Source organism: Apodemus sylvaticus, chromosome 9 (genome assembly GCF_947179515.1).
Source record: "Apodemus sylvaticus chromosome 9, mApoSyl1.1, whole genome shotgun sequence".
In the NCBI taxonomy this organism is placed as follows: Eukaryota; Metazoa; Chordata; class Mammalia; order Rodentia; family Muridae; genus Apodemus; species Apodemus sylvaticus.
Window position 1 is genome coordinate 7909423 of NC_067480.1, and position 16044 is coordinate 7925466.

Sequence of the window (16044 nt, forward strand, 5' to 3'; positions counted from 1 at the left end):
CCCTGTTAACCCAAGGAGTAGTGGAAAAAAAGGATACTGGGAAGTGGGCCTGTTTAGAAAGGTGTTTTGGAGCAATTCCCACTTGTGTTGTCTAGAAATCAACAGTTTAGTTCACAGGTGAGCAGGCAGAAACAGCTTGATCCACACACAAACACCTCACGAATACACCAGCAGTCCAGCTTGATAGTCAGGATAGCAACAGCAGTGACACAGCCTAACTGACAGCCAGGCTTCAGACATGGTGCATCTCCACAGGGGGACCCGAAGGGACACCAGGAGTTCTTGGCTGGGCCTCTCTCAGGAAAGCGAAGATGTGAGACCCACAAGCGTTGCACAGCTGGCTGTACCAGCAAGCTAAACTCTGTCTCCATGAGTCCTATTTACACCCTCCAGACATCACATGTCCTTTTCCATGCTTGCTTTAGCAGAGCTTCCTCTCTCCTGTGTCCATTCCTTCACATGTCTGCCTCACAAACACCATCCAACTGACCTTCCAAAGAACCCTCAAGTTTCCACTTCATCATAGAGATAAAAGATTTTCAAGAATGGAAACTTGAAAAACCTTAGAGATAAGAGACTTTGGGATCATTTGCTTGTGTGGTGGCAGAAGTTGTTACAGTCTTTGAGAATTTGGAACTCAAGTGTGCATTAGCCATTGTGCTGTGTACTGGGGCAAAGCTGTTACAGTAAGACTAGTAAGATCTCTGGGTCCGTGGAAGAAATGGAATCTAAGGAGGAAAGGAGAAAGGGTCTCAAGACGCACTTCATGCCACAGGGAAGGTTCCAGTAAGCTCCAGGAGAGCTGAGACAGCAGTGCAGCCATGAAGGACAAGAAGAAACCTACAGGAGCCCCACGCGAGGCAGGGATCCAGTGTCTTAGAGACTGGAGGAGGGCACAGAGAAGCTGCAGGCTTAGTAAACAGAGAGTTGCCTGTGGTGGGGCCCCAGAGTGCATAGTAGGGAGATTCCCTCAGGGCAGGAGGCCTGGAAGGTGTGGCAGACTCCAGGAGGCCACAGAGAAGACACAAGTAACCAAGGAGAGATGGTTGGTTAAGAGCTGATGGGGGAAAAGCAGTGAAGAGGTGAACTCTAGATTTAGAATCAAGTATGATGGGAGCAGCAGGGACAAGTGTCCCACACAGACCTCAGGAGAGTCAGGTTGGCAGCTTGGTTGGAGAGGCCTAGTCCCAGTCTGTGGCTTTGGTACCAGATGAATGGGGAAAAAAAAAAAAAGAGGGAGCTCCTCCCAAAGTGTGAAGGAGATTCTTATTGTGGATGGAAGGGGGAAGCAAGCAGAGGGAGAGTCCAGCCTCAACATGGCCAGCTGACTAAACTAGATCAGGAAAGAAGAGGGGGGGCCCAGGCCAAGAGGCCAGCATAACCAAAATGGCTGCCTTAAAATGGGGGGGGGGGGGGAAGGAAGGGAAGCCCAGTCCCTGGGAGGAGCTGCAGGTCCTGAGGGATGCTGGGAGACCCAACAGGCATCCATTTTGATGTTAATAGGCACCTCTGCGACTTTCTGAGTTCTTGAGACTTAATATTATCCACAAATAGGAGGCAGAGCACGAGGTGGTGATGGTGTGAGAGTTTTGAACCTCAAAGCCCACTCGCTCCCAGTGACACCTCCTCCAGCAAGGTCACAGCTCCTAATCCTTCCCATCTTACTGAGGGTTTCTGTTGCTGTGAAGAGACCAAGACCACAGCAGCATTTGTAAAGAAAGCCATTTTCTTGGGGCTGGCTTATAGTTGCCAAGGGTTAGTCCTTGGGACTAGTTAGTTGCCAAGGGTTACTGTCATGGCAGGAAACATGGTGGCATGCCGGCAGGCGTGCTGCTGGAGAAGAAGTAGAAAGTTCTACATCTTTATCCACACCAGTAGCAGAAGTGAAAGTGACACTAGGTAGAGCTTAAGCAACTGAGACCTCAAAGCCCACCTCAAAGTGATATACTCTTCCTCTAGCAAGGCCACACCTCCTAATAGTGCCACTCCCTATGTGTCAAACATTCAAACACATGAGTCTTCAAAAGCCAATCCCATTAAAACCAACACACATACACACACACACACACACACCACACACACACACACACAAACCACACACACGGAGAATGGGAGGGGGGAGAGAGAGATGATACTGTGATGACAGGTATTATTTTGTATGCTGACTAAAAAAGTTAATTTCTGACGCCAAGCCCTTGTCATGAATTCTTTCCTTTACTTTTCAGGAACCCTGTGCAGTGTTACTGTACAGGCATGTTAGTAACTGGTTTTCTTGACTGGATTGACTGTGACAGAGTGAGAAAGAGAGTGTTAACCACAGACTCAGGTGTACATCTGTGCCACACATATGCCCAGTGCCCACACAAGTCGGAAGAGGATGTTGCATACCTGGGACAGGAGTTGCAGATGGTTATGAGCTACCACGTGGGTGCTAGGAGTCAAACCCAGGTCCATTGGAAAAGCAGCCAATGCTCCTAGCCACAGAGCCATCTCTCCAGGACACTGTAATGTTCTTAGATGTATCGCTATGCTATATAAGAAACTACAACCAAATATCTAGAAAAGATAGAAGGAGTGTTTAATGAAATGTTCATCTCTTAAGTAAATATGTCTTCCAGCTCATTGTGATAGCTTACATTTACCTATCATCTACCCTTGCACGAAAGATACTAGTAAAATCAAATGAAAAGATGTAATGGAAACGCTGAAACAATAAAGAGAAATAAAAGATGGAAGCTTAATTGGGTTTTTGTTAGCTATCTAAAGGGAAAGAGAGATTATCACTAACTATTTTATAAACAGATTGGAACAAATTCTAATAGTTTCCATTAAAAGCGATTATGTTGGAATAGTCCCATGTAAACCCTTAGAGGCTCTATAGAGTCAGTGTAATCGGTGCCTCGGAGAAACTCTAGACGAGGGTCAAAATTAGGCCTTCATCATGCAGGCACTACAGAGAGTGAAGACTGTCCCCAGTCTAAGGACTGCACACAAAGGAATACAGTGGGCCAGCAACCTGGAGGGTGAGTATCTGTACTATAGAAAACAGTTACAGAAAATGTTCATTTCAATATGAGTAGATAAATATTAATTAAAAGGGATCTATATTGAATATTGAAATTAATACCAATTTGGGGGACTGGAGACATGGCTCAGTGGTTAAGAGTACTGGCTTCACTTTGAGGACCCAGGGTCAGTTCTTACACCCACATGGTGGCTCACACTGCTGTCTCTAACTCTAGTTGCAGGGGATCCAGTGCCCTCTTCAGGCCTCCACAGGCACTGCATGCACACAGTACATAGATGTCACAGATATGAATGCAGGTAAAACACCCAGACACATACAATGACAAAATAAATATGAATTAGAATGTTTTGCACTATAGAACAAACAGATGGAAAACACAGGATACTCAAGAAGAGAAAGATTTAAAATAGAGGAGGGGGGAAGTCAGCCAGGTGTGGTTGAAGCACACCTTTAATCCCAGCACTCAGGAGGCAATTAGGCAGATCTGTCTGGGTTCAAGGCTAGCGTGGTCTACAAAGCCAGGTCCAGGACACCCAGGACTGTTATACAGAGAAAACTGTCTCTAAATATAAATAAATAAATAAATAAATAAATAAATAAATAAATAAATAAATAAATAATAAAATTTAAAAGTCAAAAAATAATAGAAGAAAATGTCCCAGTTTTGGAGTGAGAGGTTCTTCAAGTTGAAAGACTCCACAGAGTACTAAGCGATTTTTAAGAAAGACTTACCTATAGATAATCCTTTATAAACATGTATAAAAAAGTTATGATTCTAGAAGATTTTAGAAAAAAATAATACCTGGGTGTGATGATGTAGTCAGCCTGGAAGGCTGAGGCGGGAACCTGTGCTTTCACAGTCAGAAACTAGTGTTCGGGGAGGGCATGCAGGCGGGTAGAGAAGGCAGGCAGTGCAGGGCCCAGGGACACAGCTCACCCCGCCCTCAGCAGCCACTGGCTCACTTAGCTCTTGTTTGTAGCTGGGTAAGAACTAAGCTTTCTTCTCACCATATAGTAAGTGGGCAAAGAGTGGAGTTCCACCATGAGATTTTCATAGATGGTTGCAGAGTGCTATTACCATAGTTACCACCTCTGCATGCTGTCCTGCCCTCCCCACTTATACTGGTCCTCTCCTGACTGTGCCCCTTAATAGACAGGATCTCACTGTGTAGCCCACAATGACCTGGAAGTCGCCGTGTAGATCAGGCTGCCTTGGAATTCACAGAGATCCACCTGCCTCTGCCTCTGGATGCTGAGATCAAAGGTGTGCATTAGCACACCCAGCCTTTATGTCTTTTTAAAAAGAAAATCTGCATTCTTCATGGGAGAGAGAAATAAAAGTTATAATAGAAGACCAATGGAACATAAATAGAACAGAAAAACAAAGAGAAAAACACTCAGTGAAGAAAAACAGCAGGCTTAACTGAGTTAAGAACCATTGGAAAACAGCCACACAGGAGAGGCGGGAGACAGACAGCCCTGGCTGAGGCTGTGAGGAAGGGCTCTGAGCTCTCCTGTGAGGAGAAACTAGGCCTTCAGACTCTCAAGCATGCGGCTGAGAGTATATTTTCCTCAAGACTTATTGAAGCTTTATTCTGTGTCCAACAATCCTAAGCTTAGTAGTACAGAAGTACAAGTATCAGGCTGCTCACGTGTGGACAGAGCGTAGGTGTCTGTCACAGATGAGTGGGTGGCGCTACCCATGTAAAGTGGATGTAGAATTCCTTTAACAACAGCGTAGTGGTCATGAGCCATTTTAGTGCGTCCTTATCCTACACTGTGTTATTTCTTCACCATTTTAAAAGACAAGCTTGCTGGATTTAGCAGTTGGACTCTCGGGACTTGAAATATGCCATTCCACCTGATCATGGTATATGCTGTAATCCTAGCACTTGGGAGACTGAGACAGGAGGATAGCCATAAATTTGAGGCCAGCTTGGGCTACATGGTGAATTCAAGGCAAGTCTGCACTGTATAGAGACCCTGTCTTAGAGCATGTGCGCGCATGCGCGCGTACGTACACACACACATACACACACACACACACACACACACACACACACACACACGGAGCAGTAAACAATATTTTTTCCTTTAGTGACACTTTGATGCCAACATTTTGCCGTCCTTGACCTCCACCCCTAACGTTTATTCTCTTGTCTGACTTAGTGGTTTGTTGGCGATGCTTTCCCCTGTATCTGTGTTGGACTTGTATGGGGTTCAGATGTTGAAACTCCCCATTCTCGAGCCCCTCTCCTCACCAGGACACTGGTGCTCCTCACCAGGTCACTGGTGCTCCTCACCAGGTCACTGGTACTCCTCCCTCACACTACTGCCTTTCATCCAGGCCTGTGGAGCAGATGTTCAGTTCTTTGTCATCTCATCTGCTTGTGTCAGTCCTTGTGTTGAGCAGCTGTGACCCCGTGGCAGAAACTGTCTTTCCTTTTCAGGACCCTGTGCCTCTGAGTGGGGACCGGCATCCTTCCTGTAGGCTGCTTCTGGAGAGCAGAGCAGCCGGCTCTCGGGCCCATCTCCAGCCCCCTCAGACTGGAGGAAGCTAGCTGCCCTAAGGAGTGTGACAGGCCTTCCGAAGCTCCACTCCTTCCCGCCCTAGGTGCCAGATATGCAGTTGCCCACTGTCCCTTACTGTCCGGTGTCAGATCTGTCTGTCTGTGCCTTTTAGTTGTCTTGTCACCTTTGTGGGTCCTGACTGTTTCCATTCTTTCTCTTCCCAGAATGAAATCCATCCTTTGCCTACCCGGTCCCCTCATGCCCTCACCTACACGGTCCCCTTATGTCCTGGCTTTGATGGTTAATATGTAAATTACAAGCCTTTTCCCTAAGTTTATAAATGTAGGACACTGAATTTTCTGTAATCTAATGATCCTTCTGATGATAAGCACTGGAGTTTAAGTCCAACCTTTGAACTCAGACGTTCACCCTTTCTTCTCTGGTTACTGGTTCTTTTTACCATAGAGTCTGGCAGAGGACTTGTGTGTGTGAAACAGCAGTCTGCTTAGCAGCGCTGGCTGTGCGCTGCACTTGAGGGTTACTTGTAGCATGTGGTAATTGCAACAGTGATCATGAGAGCAGTTGAGTCATGACTCTGGCCCTGTTCCTAGATTATGTAATAGCAGACAAGACATTTGCTTTATTTGAGCCTGTCTCCTCACTGAGTAAAGTGCTATGCTGCCACATGATCTAAATTGTTAAGTTCAGATATCTTACATTTTATGAGAGAGCTACACATTATTCTACAGACAGACAGACAGATTTCTCATCCCTAAATTTATAAAATTTAAAGAGTTTATAAATTTTGCCTTAACTTTTCAAACTTGTACTCCAGGGAAGACCCAAAACTCCATATTAGAGAGTTGCTATTAAAGCGTGAAGTGTGATTTTGTTTTTAAAGTGTAACAGACAAGGAGTGCCTGTCTGAATACACAAGGTCATGGGCTTGCTCCCCAGCACCACATGAACCCAGATGTTGTCTTACACATCTGTAACCTCAGCACACAAAGGTTACGGATAGGAGGGTTGGGAGTTGAAGATCATCCTTGGGCTATGGTTTGGTTTGGATATGATGAACTGTCCCCCACTACGTGTGTTTAAACACCTGGTCCCAGCTGATGGTGCTGTTAGGAGTGCTGTGGAACCTTTAGGAGGTGGAGCCTCCCTGGAGAAGTAGGACACCAGGCGAGCCCTGAGGTTTTATAGCCTGGCCCCACTTCTGTTCATTCTGTGCACCCTGACCTAGGAGGTGAACTCCAGCCTGGGATTGCAGGTGTGCAGTTCCACACAGCTTTACAGTGCTGGGGTTTGAACTGGGAGCTTGCAGAGCGCTCTAGCAGTCCCGAGCCCTAGGCCCAGCTTTCATGCTCACACTGTTGATTGAGTCAGTAAAAGCTGACATTCCATGTCTTACACACACACACACATTCCTACATATCTGTGCTAATCACAGTGTTAAGATACAGAGCTTTCATTCCAGGGAATTAGCAGAATTCTGCAATGTTATAATCCGTAAGGAGACTGAACTTGTGGCCTCTGTTTCCCCAGGTATGTGTAACCCTCGGAATTACAGCGACACGCCCCCCACATCAAAGAGCACGGTGGAGGAGCTGCACGAGCCCATCCCCTCCCTGTTCCGGGCCCTGACAGAGGGCGACACCCAGCTGAACTGGAACATTGTCTCCTTCCCAGTGGCAGAGGAGTTGTCACACCACGAAAACCTGGTCTCCTTCTTAGAGACTGTGAACCAGCCGCACCACCAAAATGTGTCTGTGCCCAGTGGCAGCGACAAAGGTACCCATTCCACTCTGGTGTCCCTGTGGTTAGAACCTCACCAAACCTCCTAGGTCTGGTGTTTGAGTCAAACTTTAGCTATTCTTTATACACAGCATCTGTGTTTGCTCTCAGGTGTCTGCTGTGCTGCCCCATTGAATAACAAGGATTTTGTTATTGTGCCTGTGTGTGTTTGAGTGTGGGCACACACTATCACACTTGTGGAGGTCACAGGACAACTTTGCGGAGTCTGTCCTGCCCCTCCACTGTTGATTCCGGGACTAAACTCAGGCTGGGTGTGTGCAGCGAAAGCTCTGCCTTCTCGGCCAGCCTGCTGCCCATCAGCTAAGAAACAGTCTTCTAAGACAGCTCATCTCTAGGTGTAGACCATGCAGGCAGCTGTCAGTGCACGCGACTGTGATCACAGAAGAGACAAGAGAATGATCTCTGCTCATCTGAGAATCCTGTCAAAGAGCTTTTACTAGTGACAATAGATCATGTCATAATTTTGGAGTATTATAAACAGAATATAGTTTTGATATAAAGTTGTCCATGTTTTTCAATACAGGTTTATAGTAGAAGAATAATGTATTTATGAAAATACACTTGATGTGGCTGTTGTTTTAGGTTTGTGAGATAAGATCCCAAACGCAGCCCAGGCTGGCCTAGAACTTGCGGCAGTCCCCCATATAGGGCCACACTGGACTGCAGCTGCGTCCTACCCTGGCTCGCAGCTGTGCCTTACAGTGTTAGAGGAATTACGCACACACAGACGCTAGCATCTGAACTTCTTTCTTAATCTCACTATTGTGCCCTTCATTATAATCTGACCAGTATAAAATAGAACTTTGCACATTAACAATACAATCAGGACAGCCTTTGTTACAAGGCAGCCTGACCTTTGTCACGTGGTGGTGTGACCCTTGACTTGCTTCAGGCTTTGGGGATCCTGGGAATGTGCATTGTGACACAAATGCTCTGCTGCTGTTTTTTCATGCTGAAGTGTAATGAGTGTCACAGATACCTATTGATTCCGAAGTTTCTTCAACTCATGACGGTTTCAAACCAGATTTTGGAAACACAGAGCTAAGGGTTTCTTTGGTGCCTCTTCTTCCTCTTAGCATTTACACAGCTCAATTTGCAGTTTGTTTTGAACTGATAGGCTTACTTTTTTTACCTAGCTCTTTGGACTCTGATTACTCTTTGAGTCTGTAATGACTAGCCCATGGTAGGTTTTCAGTAAATATATATGGGATAAAGTTAGATGAAATGTATTTAGTGGGTTCTAGTTGTCAGTGATTGCTTGTTGCCAGCCCTTCTGGCCCCACTGCTCTGGTTTCCTCATTTCTAAAACACAAGCAGTGGGTAAGGGGCAGTGGGTAAGTTGCTCATTAGGGTGTGTGTGTGTGGTAAGGGGCAGACATTGCTGCAGTGTGTCGGCGAAGCCCTTTGCAGTGCACACAGCACACCGTGTGCAGTGCACACAGCACACCGTGTGCAGTGCACACAGCACACCGTGTGCAGTGCACACAGCACACCGTGTGCAGTGCACACAGCACACCGTGTGCAGTGCACACAGCACACCGTGTGCAGTGCACACAGCACGTCAGCAGAGCCCCGGGAAGTGCATCTCAGGTCAAACTCGGGAGAAGCTTGTATGGCGAGGACTTTGTGCACTGAGCCATCCCAGTAGCCTTTTTTCTTTCTTTGAAACTATTTTGATATGTATTTGAATTCATTGTGTAGCCCAGGTTAGCTTTGAACTCATGATCCTTCTGCCCCATCTGAGTGTTGGGAAGACATCTCTGTGTCACTGTGCCTGGCCTTCGCCCCACTCCCATGGACACTGTCGTCATCTCCAGGGTTCCATCCTCCAGTGCTGGGAAGCTTCGCTTGTTATCGCCATAGCACAGCCTTTTCTCCTCGGCCTCCCTCTGTTCATTCGTTCTCTGTGTGGCCCTATAAACAACTTAGTCCGAGCCAGATGAGGTGCCACATGCATGTATGCAATCCCAGGTCAGATGGCTGAGGCAAGGACATCTCGGCTGCAAGAGCAAGAGACCCCGTGTCCACAACAGCAGCGCATGTTCCTCCATCCTCAAGAGACCCCAACTGTCACCATGCGCTCTCTGTGAATGACTTACCCTCTTTAGCTTATTTCTGTTATATTTTACCATAGCTAGGCAGCTGCATGGGATTCACAACTTGCAAAGTTAAAAATGTGACTCTCCTGTTGGAGAGCAGGCCTAGAAAGTCTTTTTAGTCTACTTGCTGATGGGCATTGGTAATCACTGTGCAGCATTGGACTACTTGCTTGAGTACAAAGTCTCAGTACCTCTTTAGGACAGTGTTTTTCAAACATCTTTGGACTAGGGACATGTGTGTTTGGAGAAATGTCAGTAGGAAACAACTATGTTGCTTCACGGACCCTTGTTACACCAGACAGTCCAACCTCAGCTCGTGTCTTTGCTGCTTTCGTCTAAACTGAGCATCTGTCCCCAAATGAAGATCTTCTGTCGCTCATTTTTGTCCTGTGCTGATGGGCAGTGAGAGAACTGGACAGTGCAGTGGTTCTCTCTGAGTGAGCAGGAGCTCTTCCTGTCTGTACTGACACGTTCGTTTTCATTTCAGAGCACATGTGCACTGTGGTGTACTTTGATGACTGCATGTCTATACACCAGTGTAAGATATCCTGCGAGTCCATGGGGGCCTCCAAGTACCGCTGGTTTCATAACGCCTGCTGCGAGTGCGTGGGCCCAGAGTGCATCGACTATGGGAGCAAGACTGTCAAGTGTATGAACTGCATGTTTTAACGAGGGAGAAGAAGTGCAAACCAAAGCAGTAAGTCATGAAGTGTGCAGAAATCATGAGTGTAGTATGCTAGGAGTGTGTTAAATGATATTATTGTAACCGTGCTTTATGTTTGATGCCTGTTAGCATATGCCTTCCATTGGATTCAGTAGAACCTTAGTCACTTGAGAATCAGGTTCAGAGGAGTCCAGAAAAGGCCTGACCTTCTGACAGAAGGTGCTGTCTTCTTGCAGCTTCCCAAACGCTTTTTGTTTTAAACGTGATAGCACAGCCTGGTAGACACGTGGTTCTCACCTGCCGGTTCTAGAATTCCAGGCCCTGTAGTCACACCTCTCTCGATTGTGCCTTGGCTGGCTTATCTGCTTTATATGCAATTTATAATTCTAACAGCTCACATTCAAGCCACACCAAAACTTAATTTCATTTACATTGGTTTTAGAAAGTAGATGTTTACTATATTTTACAACAGAAAGATTTTACCTAGGGCCAGCGAGCCAGCTCAGTGGATAAAGGGGCTTGCTACCAAGCCTGATGACCTGAGTTTGATCCCCAGAGCCCATGTAGTGGAAGGAAAGCGCCAGCTCCTCTAAGATGTCCTCTGACCTTCGTATACATACAGTGACATGCATGCAGGTGTGCATGTGCGTGAACACACAAAAATAACTGTTTTAAAAAATGTAAACCTCCTACATGGTGAAATCTAAATCTGTCGTGTAGCGCTCTCAATGCTCACCCGCAGTGCTGGTGCAGCGATGTAGAGTTATCTCTGTTCATTGGTATAGCAGAGTTGCCTCTGCCAAGAGTCTCATGGCATACCTGTGAAACGTCAACAAATGCGCCATGAGGATCTGGGTCGAGAACAGCGAGGTGAAAGCAGCAGGGCTGTGACGACGCCCCCTGCGGCTCCGTGCAGAGCGCCAGGTGGCAACTGTCCCTTTCCAGGGCCACAGCACAGCTGAACATGAGGCTGCCAGGAGAGGGTCTGGCTCAGCACCAGCAAAGCAGCTGGGTCTCCAGCACATGTGAGAAGGACGAGGGCTGAAGAAGGGCGTGCAGGTGTGGGCGGAGAAGGGGAACTCCGAGGAGGGCCCACCTTAAAACCATTTGTGGTCACTTGTTTCTGAATATCTGAATCTAAATAAGTATCATTTTAAGAAGCTATATTTCTGAAATTACAGGGGGGAATCTGTTCACTATGTTTACTCCTAGCATACTACAGAATTATCTAGTTAGCTTCTTATACAGTATTTCAATAGTGATGAGCCTCAGTACTACATGCCCTTCACAGTAACAAAATTCTCACCTCAAGCATCAATCCAAGACAAATATTTATAATGCACAGGCTCGATTTTATAGAACTGTTTTTCTCTAGTGCATATCTGAATTAAGAGTAACTTTTTAGGAATAATCTTTATATGGCTACATATTTTAGTACATGAGAAATGTTCTTAAACACACTTTGTATTCTTATTTGAATAGTTACAAGATCATTTGTGGTATCGTGGCTATTCATTATGAACCATACTATTCCCAGTAGCTGACGAATATTCAAGAAATTCCAGCCTTCTAAGAAGCCGACGTAGAACGTGGATGTATGTGATTATTAAACATCAAGGTGTCCTCTCACTTTTACCTAGAGTGCCTCTCTTTAAAGGTGCCTTGGAGACATGTCAGCCCTTTCCTTCTGAGCTCCCGCAGGGCTGTGGGTTTTCTTGAAATCAGGAGTTGTGAAGGACCACAGCGAGCTGTTCCATCTCAGCTGCTGATTCTCAAGAAAGTTTACACTCTGACGGAAGAATGCTCAGATGGCCTCTAGCAGTATGTCTTGTGTTTTCTTTGTTTTTGTTGTTGCTGTCATGGTTTGGTTTGGTTTGTTTTGAGATCTCTGCGGCCCTGGATGGCCTGGAATTTGCTATGTAGACCAGGCGGCCATCCTCACATTTTCTTAATGATGGCCATAAACATTGTTAAAATATGTCGCCTTCTTTTTAAAACTTTTCATTATTAAAATTTAAAATACAGTGTGTCTTTTTTACCCTGTACATTTTCTATGAACAATTTTTTAAATCACTTGCTTTAAATTTTTTACTGCCTTGTTTTTCCCATTAGAAGTGATCCCCACTGAGATAAATTTTATAATCAAATTTTGTGTATTTCTCCTGGTTTGCCAAGACCTTGAAGAAATAGCAGCCATTCCCTGACAGGTTTGCACTCCCACCACAGAGAGGCTGACCAAGATGATCCAAGGATCGGGGCCAGCCCGGGTCCACAGAGATACTGCTCCGAAAGCACAACTCCCGTGCTCGGCATTTGGAGTAGTGCTTTGTTCCTAGATTGAAATTAAATATTCAGGAACTAGCTGCCTCCCAGAAGCTAGCGCAGTCTCGCCCTTCCACACCATTCCAGCAGCTACGCTCCCTTACTGAAGAGTACGTAATAGTTTATGGTTCTTTTTCAATAAAAAACGATGTTTTTCTTATAGCCAGATGCAAAGACACTGGACTTTACGGGCTGAGGTTGAACCCTGATGCCCGGGCTCTCCCTGTCGCGGTGCAGCCCCAGTTCCACCCCAGTACTAACAAGAGACAAACACTAGCTTGTGAATCTAAATTCATTTGTTGTTACTAAATTCATTTGTACTTACTTCCCTATAGCAAGAGAAGGGCAGGTTTTTTTTTTTTTTTATAACATTTATGATAAAACAATGTTTTCCCTATACATTTAGTTAGGACTGCAGCTTATTCATAATTAAGGTACAAAAGCAAAACATATTCAAGTAAAATGTACTATTTTTTTACGCAGGATGCTGTGAAAGAGGCCTTCACACCACAGTATAACTTGTAAAGTTTCAGAAAATAACGTTGTTAGCATATTTGAACAAATATTTGGAATTTTTAAAAAGCATCAATTTAGAAAAAAAGAAAGTGAAACTCTGGAAAATGAGATGCTGAGACTGGGTTATGGTTTAAAGGTCTGTACTTAGGAAGCATCTTTAAGGACTTTAAAGACTTTGTTCATTCCCAAGAGTCTATGCTGATTGCATTTAACATGACTGACAATTTAAATATGTAATTGTGTACATTTTCATTGGTTGTCTCTGTAGTCAAAAAGGTATTTTAATAAAAAATAGAAATGACTGTGAGTTGAGTCATGTTTTTTATTAATTTCTGCAGAGAACGCTGACTGTGGTGTTAACACTCCTACCTTGCAGGATGTCCCCACAGAGTCCGCTGGGCCAGCTCGTACTAGTGTGAAGCAAATGCGTCACCTTTCTGCTCCTGCAGGCCATGACTGCAGCTGCCTTACAGAGTGATTTAGCAGACAGACCTGACAGGCGTGTCATGTGACAGGCAGCCATGAGTGTGGCCCAGCACATTTGGGTCTCACTGTGGTATTGCTGTGAAGAGACACCACAATCAAGGCAGCTTATGAAGAAAGCGCTTAACTGACAGCTTGCTTTATGGTTCTGAGGTTGGTCCCTGGTCGTCATGGCGGGGATCAGGCAGCAGATAGGTAGGCACAGTGCTGGAGCAGTGACGGAGTGCTGATTCACAAACTTAGTACATCGGATGCCATGACAGAACCACCATTCAGGCCTTGAAGCCCAACACATAGCAACACCACCCACCAAGGCAGGAGCGAAGACCTAGCCCGCCTGCCAAAGCAGGAGACCCAGCCAAAGCAGCAGCCCAGGGTGTGGCTGGGCCAATCCTCGAGGGAAATTCCTATTTGTACTAACCCTGCAGTTCTGCTTCTTGCTAACTGAAATGTGCCAACCAGGGTATGGGTTTTTGTGAATAAAAAATAAAATAAAAAGGCCTGGGCTGCATGGTTTGGGCAAGTTCCCTGTGCGGCCAACAGGGAAGACTTTCTATTTGGCTTTAGGGCTGTCCAAGGGGTAGTCTCTGGGGAGCTTACCTGGCAACAGCAGCAGGCAGAGTGATGGAGGCTGGCCTGCTGTGGGCTTCTGAAACCTTAAAGTCCACCCCCAGTGACACACCTACACACCTCCTACCCCTTGCTAAGTAGTCCCTCTACTGGGAGCCAAACCTTCAGATATGTGAGCCCACGAAGGCCGTTCTCATTCAAACCACCGCACGGAGTAAAATGTATGCCATGTCAGAGAACACGTAAGTGCTGTGATTGGTGTGTAGAGGATGTTGTACCGAAGAGAGAAGATGAGGAGATGGAGATTGAGGAGAGGCAGGAAAGCTGTTCCAGTGGCACACAGTGCTGCGGAGGCTGGAGCTGAGGTGCACATGGGAGGCCACACCCGAAGCTTCGGTGCTCAGACATCCAGGAGGCAGAACAGTGCCAGGCGCACCTGTCCCTTCAAGGCGCTGGCAGGAGCCATGGTGCACACCTATAATCCCAGCACTGGTGAGGCAAGAGGATCTCTGCTCTCTCTGAGTTCAAGGTCAGCATGGTCCACATAGCAAGCTCCATATAAGACAATGTAGAGAGATTCTATTTTTTTTAAATTGGTACATATTAATTAGACATACTTGTGGGATACAGTGTGTAATGATCACACACACACACACACATCTGTCACCTCAAACATTGACTTTTTGTGTTACGATTATTTGAAAATGTACTGGTTCGTTAAATTCTATTAGTTCCTGCCAGCAGTGGTTCTCCTGTCCTGCTGTGGAACACCCCAGTGAGCCCCGCCCATCTGTACTGTTTCCAGTGGTCCGACCCCTTGCTTCCCAGCCTCTGGTGACCACGGCTCCTGCTCTACTCTGCTGCCCCCACGTGACATACAGAGCTTTGTTGTCTAAGTCCAGCTCACATAACATCCCCTTGCACCCGTGGAGATGCAGAATCCAGTTTCCCATGTGGTTATATAGCCCTGAGAATGTCTACTCTTCCTGTATCCAAACAACCTGGCAGTCCCCTCGACCAAGGGGATGGGGGGAAGGCTGCAGTGCAGAGTTGGGGAGATGTTTTAGGAATCGTGGGTCTTTAATATTTTGATTTTGATTATTTTCTTTTTTATCCAATAAAAAGCAAATTTATTTTACCCAATGTTGGCCAAAAATGATTGGAGGTCATTGTTTTGGCCAAAGCTTTTGCAGCAACAAGCAGGACAAACTAGCCTCTTCCCCGCCCACCCCCACCCCCCAGACCCAGACCTTAGGAAAGCTGGCCAGTCCTCCAAGAGGCCAGTTTTCCCTGCAAGCGCAGACTCCAGTCTATCTGAGCAAAAGAAAGGCCGCCTGCTTTAATTGTTACCAAAAATAGCTAGATGCAGGAGATTGTAACCAGTCAAGTCGTTTTTTCTATGCCATTCCCTTAATCTAAATTTGTGACACCCGCTGTTTTGGTGAGAGTCCTCAATGTTTTGTAGAGGACACACCCTGATCGATAAATATCTAGTAGAAGTCAATTAGATGTGTGACTCAAACTATTACAGTGTCATCTTTGACTCAATTTAATTTTCAAGGCAATCTGATTTTATTGTCTAGGCTGGCCTTAAACTCCTGGGCTCAAGTGACCTGGCCCAAGCCTGAGTCACTAAGCCTAGAGACTTAAGTCACGCTCTCCTTTTAACCTGCAGCTTCAGCATTGAAAAGGTACACGGAGAAAGCCTCCTTCCCCCCCACCTCCTGCTGGCACTGGGGCCTGGGGAGTTCTCAGCTGGATCTTGGGAAACTCGAGACCCCTATCTGCTGGCCAGAGAGACAAAACTTCCCCTTACTGGATTTTTTTTTTTTTTTTTTTTTTTTTGATTTGGTGTTTTCAAGACAGGGTTTCTCTGTGTAGCCCTGGCTGTCCTGAAACTCACTCTGTAGACCAGTCTGGACTCGAACTCAGAAATCCGCCTGCCTCTGCCTCCCAGAGTGCTGGGATTACAGGCGTGCTCCACCACCGCCCGGCCTCCCTTACTGGATTTTGAGAAGCCACTGAGGCTAGTC

General features: G+C 46.1%; 1 protein-coding gene across 1 annotated transcript in view; it reads left to right on the forward strand.

Moving 5' to 3' along the window:
• Nucleotides 1-13265, forward strand: part of Twsg1 (twisted gastrulation BMP signaling modulator 1) — a 37247-nt gene extending 23982 nt beyond the window's left edge. The window contains exons 4-6 of the mRNA XM_052192971.1: nt 7088-7333; nt 9944-10153; nt 11603-13265. Of these exons, the coding sequence (XP_052048931.1) occupies nt 7088-7333; nt 9944-10125 (428 nt within the window). The 3' untranslated portion in view covers nt 10126-10153; nt 11603-13265. The remainder of the gene's footprint in view (nt 1-7087; nt 7334-9943; nt 10154-11602) is intronic.
• The last annotated feature ends 2779 nt before the right edge of the window (nt 13266-16044 follow it).